This window comes from Triticum aestivum, chromosome 5D (assembly GCF_018294505.1).
Source record: "Triticum aestivum cultivar Chinese Spring chromosome 5D, IWGSC CS RefSeq v2.1, whole genome shotgun sequence".
NCBI classification, from domain to species: domain Eukaryota; kingdom Viridiplantae; phylum Streptophyta; class Magnoliopsida; order Poales; family Poaceae; genus Triticum; species Triticum aestivum.
Window position 1 is genome coordinate 345,205,564 of NC_057808.1, and position 4,448 is coordinate 345,210,011.

The following is a 4,448-nucleotide window of genomic DNA, read 5'->3' on the forward strand; positions in this document are numbered from 1 at the left end:
CACCACTTATATGGTGTCGATTTTTTTTAGCAACTCTAAATGTGCTATGCTAAATTAGATGTATTGAAATTAGCTATGCTCGATAATAGATGCTTAAAATGGGTTTCATGTGTGTCTCACATGATCACCGAGTGTTGCGAAAACTGAATTATGTTATTGCAATTTGTTACGCGTTGTGGCAAATATATTATGTATATACACGTATCCGCTTGAGACTGACATAAGTGGCGGTGATAATTGACCCCCATGGTTCTATCCCAAAATCGATGCCTGTGTTTTGGGATTTACAATTGTTTGGTAAGAATGCATTATTTGTGTTATTATGGTTTTAACATTCGCTATTGCTCGTAACTTTTGGTGAGAACAGTTTACACGTTTTCTTACTTGATCACATAAGTAGCAACTTCAAATCAAAGGTTCAGGGGAGAAACCGCATTGTGTTTTCCAGATTAGTTGTGCCCAGTGATAATGTGCTTCCTCACGTTATTGCATGGTGATATTTGTGGTTGGTGAAAATCGTTAAACGTGGCTGACAGTGCATGCTTACTGCTAATTTTCACCTAATTAATAATGAAAACATGCATTGACAGCTCAAATTGTGTGACGAATGTACAACAGTGGTGTACACGCGTCGCGTCCATCCGTGTGATGATGATGCAAATTGACAGCGCAGAAAATCATGGAGGTCAAACAAAAACGGCCGGGTTTGGGTGGCGCCCGTCTTGATTGATCCTTTGATCAGCGGTCCATGTTTACTCCTGGGCGGTGACGGTGTGACGCGGGATACAGATGCACCTGCAACCGATTCAACACCGTGTGTCGTCATGATCTAATCTATCTATCTATCTACATATCTCTACGATCTTTGGGAAATTTCTCTTTTGTGTGCATATGCTCATCACTAATGGCATGGATTAATGGGGCTTCGTCTTTGAGCGTCGCCGTCGCCCTCCCTTTTTATACTCTTATCTCCTCGCCTTGGCCTCGCTTCACATCCTTACCTGTAGTTTTCCTCACTCCCTTGACCCCCGCCCGTCCCTAACTAAAGCCCACTAGCGGTAGTAATCCTTGTCAAGCCGGGTGACACCGCGGAGCGAGCGGAGGGAGAGCGGAGCATGGAGGCCATGGACGTCAAGTACCGGCCGGCCCTCTACCCCAACGGCTCCGTCAAGAAGCTCCGGCAGGCGGCGGCCGTGCAGCCGCCGGCGCCGCCGGCGGCGGTGGAGGCCGTGCCCACGTACAAGGAGTGCCTCAAGAACCACGCGGCGGCCATCGGCGCGCACGCCGTGGACGGCTGCGGCGAGTGGATGCCGGTGGTGGAGCTTAACACCGCCGACCCGGCCTCGTACAAGTGCGCGGCCTGCGGCTGCCACCGCAACTTCCACCGCCTCGTGATGGTGGAGGGGTCGCCGCCGCCCCCGCCCCCGCCCCCGCCGGCCCTGCTGCCGGCGCCGCCCATGCCCATGCCCATGCCGGCCACCGTGCTCCATGGCCTGCCGCAGCGCGGGCACGGGCAGGAGACGCCGGATGACCGGCTCCCGGGCGTCGACGGCGACGACTCTGACTCCGACTCGGATGGCTCCGAGTACGACGACGAGCGCTCCGTCTCCCCGCCCCAGCACCCTCCACCCGCGCACCTTCCGGCTCCGGTGGCGCAGCAGCCGCCGTCGTACATCTCTTCTGCGCCACACCCACACATGCTGCTCTCTCTCAACTCCAGCGCGCTGGGGGCGCCGCAGGGCCAGAGCAGGCTCCCCGCCCAGCTCTCGCCGGCGACGGCGCCGCCGCCCCACGGGATGATGCCGGCCAGGAAGCGATTCCGCACCAAGTTCACCGCGGAGCAGAAGCAGCGGATGCAGGAGCTGTCGGAGCGCCTGGGGTGGCGCCTCCAGAAGCGCGACGAGGGCGTGGTCGACGAGTGGTGCCGCGACATCGGCGTGAGCAAGGGCGTCTTCAAGGTCTGGATGCACAACAACAAGCACAACTACCTCGGCGGCCACAGCGCCCGCCGCAGCGCTTCAGCCGCGGCCTCCTCCGCCGCGACCACCCCCACCGCCCCTGCCGCCGGCGGGCCATTCCGTCTCGCCCCGGCCAGCCCCGCACCAGGAGCGCCATTCAACCCCTCCGCCAGCCACAGCTCCCCGGCCCCCACCGCCACCGGCTTCAACATGAACGGTACCGCCTCCTCAGCCTCCACCGCCACCACCACCGCCACGCCCACACCCATCTTCGCCGCCGGCCGTAAGCTGAACGGAGCCTCGTCGCCGCAGTCGGCGTGAGCTAAGGAGAGCAGAGGCAGAGAAGAAGGAGAGGGAAGGAGAAAGGCAAAGACATTTAGCTTTCATTTCAGTTATCATTGCATTACTTTTCTTTCTGTAGTTTGGATCGATCGTTGGTTCCACTAAGAAATTAACCCCAAGAAAGGGCGCCGTCTGATGTCTAGAAATCTAAGCTTTATCTGTTCTTGGGATCCGATGGAAGCTCGCGATTTAGGATTAATTAGATTATCTGATCTCAAAAGTGGCACCTTTCTTGGTCTGTTCTTGTCCCTGTAACTGTAAGTTGAGCATCCGCCCGTCCGTCCGTAATAGAAGAAGTTTATTTCCTAGTAGAATAGGCTTGTAGTATCATCTCATGCTCAATTGTGCGCTGTGAATTCATGATCGGAGGCAGCCCCTCTGCTTACAGTGGTACTTACTCCTGTTGTTCCATTAATCAATTGGCTTAGCCTGTACTTGCGCCTGCGCTTTCCTGCTAGGAGTAGAATAATGGTCCTTTTGCGAGGTTTCCCTAACCTAAACCCATCATTAGCAGCGCCATTTTTATAATGCCCGCCTTGCATGGATGCATCCCCACGAGCAGGAGCAGATAGATTAACGTGGGCCTAAACAAAAGCCAAGCTATAAGACATCACCTTTGCTGCGCTATCTATAGCAGTTAGCACCTTCCTCGCACGCTTGCCATCGCCAGCTACTCGGTATGGAAACGTAGGGAGGAGGAGTAGAATAGTCGTCGCTGCCCTCTCTCTCATCCACGCACAACACATTCTTGTCTCGTGTAATTCTCCTTCCATGTATGCTCCCTTTCGCTCTCTAGCGCGTAGCTCCTCCCGAACCCGTCCCATTTGGGGCGGCACCCCACCACCATCCCCACCATCCCAAAGGCCGGCCGGGAACTCCATCCACGCTACTACACGGCGGAAACAAAAAGCGCACGCAGAAGATAGCCATCAAGTCGGGCGATCGTGCGGTTAGGGGGGTGAGAGATGTGGGTTGGGGCCGGATCAGGGTAGGCATGCAGCCATGCAATTAGGCGGCAACCCTGCTTAGCGAAAGTGAATGGCATGGGGGCATGACAATATGGCATGCGGTAGTAGGACGCCGGCCCGTGTTACTGTTGCTCGTGACCCGACGGAATATGAGTGTGTGTGTGCGAGGGGATGCCTTTTGTCGCGCTGGCCGGGTTGAAAAGCTGATGGCGGCATTGACACTGAAAAGGCCCGCTGACAAGCCAAATCATGCAGCTACCCTCGTGATGGCATTAGCCACGGCATGGCCTCCTGACACGCCAGGTTCATAGCTCCCCTCCCTTTTTTTCACCCTCTCCTCCCCCCTTCCTTCACTGTACGAGCGTATAATTCACATGTCTTGTTCCTCTCCGTCTCCGTCCTCTGTGATGGGTGATGATGATCTTCCCTGCCCAATTCCCGAAGGAAGAATGCAATCGATGGGATCCGACCCCTAACCCCAGCGCATGATTTGCTCTCAATCCCTTCGTCTCAATGATGCCCGACCCTTTGCGCAGGTGGTGGTGTCCGTGCGTGCGTGCGTGCGTGCCGCTCTTCCTTTTTGGTTCTTTCTGCGGAAAAACGTCCATCGTGATTGCCACGCCCCGGACCGACCGGACCATTTCTTCTGCGCTGCTGCTTCGCCTGATAACCTCCTAGGTTGTCAGGTCCTTATAAAATGAAATGCAGGCTTGCAGGAAACATGTTTGTAAAGGTTCTTCTTTTCGTCTTTTTCTTTTGAGAAATTTCTGAGTGTTTTTTTCTTTTGAGAATTTGACACCAATCTTAAGATAAGCTAAGACTTCGGGCTCTCTCCCCTCTCCAACTCCGCTCCGGAGCGGAGCAGCATTCAGTTCAAATTTGAAGAGTCGTTCAAATTTGCCGAACAGGGCCTAACTCTTCCATACATTTCTTGCTGCAAGTATCCCCGTTTCCACTGATAACGAGTAGGCAATCATGTTTCCTAATATCAGTATGGTAGAAAAAAGGCGAAAACACCATTTTCCCCAAGCAATTGAGGTTGACCAGCAGATATGTTCTGAAAAAATGACACATGTTCATGTCTATGCTCCTGTACTCCGGATTACAGACTTTGTGTTTTTGCTAAACTTGTTTAATAATATGGCCGCATGCATCTTTCGGATGCTGAGGCCGGGGGATA

The 4,448-nt window shown here is 54.2% G+C and overlaps 1 protein-coding gene across 1 annotated transcript; it reads left to right on the forward strand.

Annotated features, from left to right (window-relative positions):
* The first annotated feature begins 978 nt into the window (after positions 1 to 978).
* On the forward strand, positions 979 to 2,611 carry LOC123121651 (zinc-finger homeodomain protein 9). The gene has a single exon (XM_044541667.1). It carries the CDS (start codon positions 1,116 to 1,118, stop codon positions 2,277 to 2,279), a length of 1,164 nt encoding a protein of 387 aa, XP_044397602.1. The 5' UTR covers positions 979 to 1,115; the 3' UTR covers positions 2,280 to 2,611.
* Positions 2,612 to 4,448: the final 1,837 nt, after the last annotated feature.

Coding starts and splice junctions, on each gene's coding strand:
- LOC123121651 (XM_044541667.1), top strand. CDS start 1,116: ATGGAGGCCATGGACGTCAAGTACCGGCCGGCCCTCTACCCCAACGGC.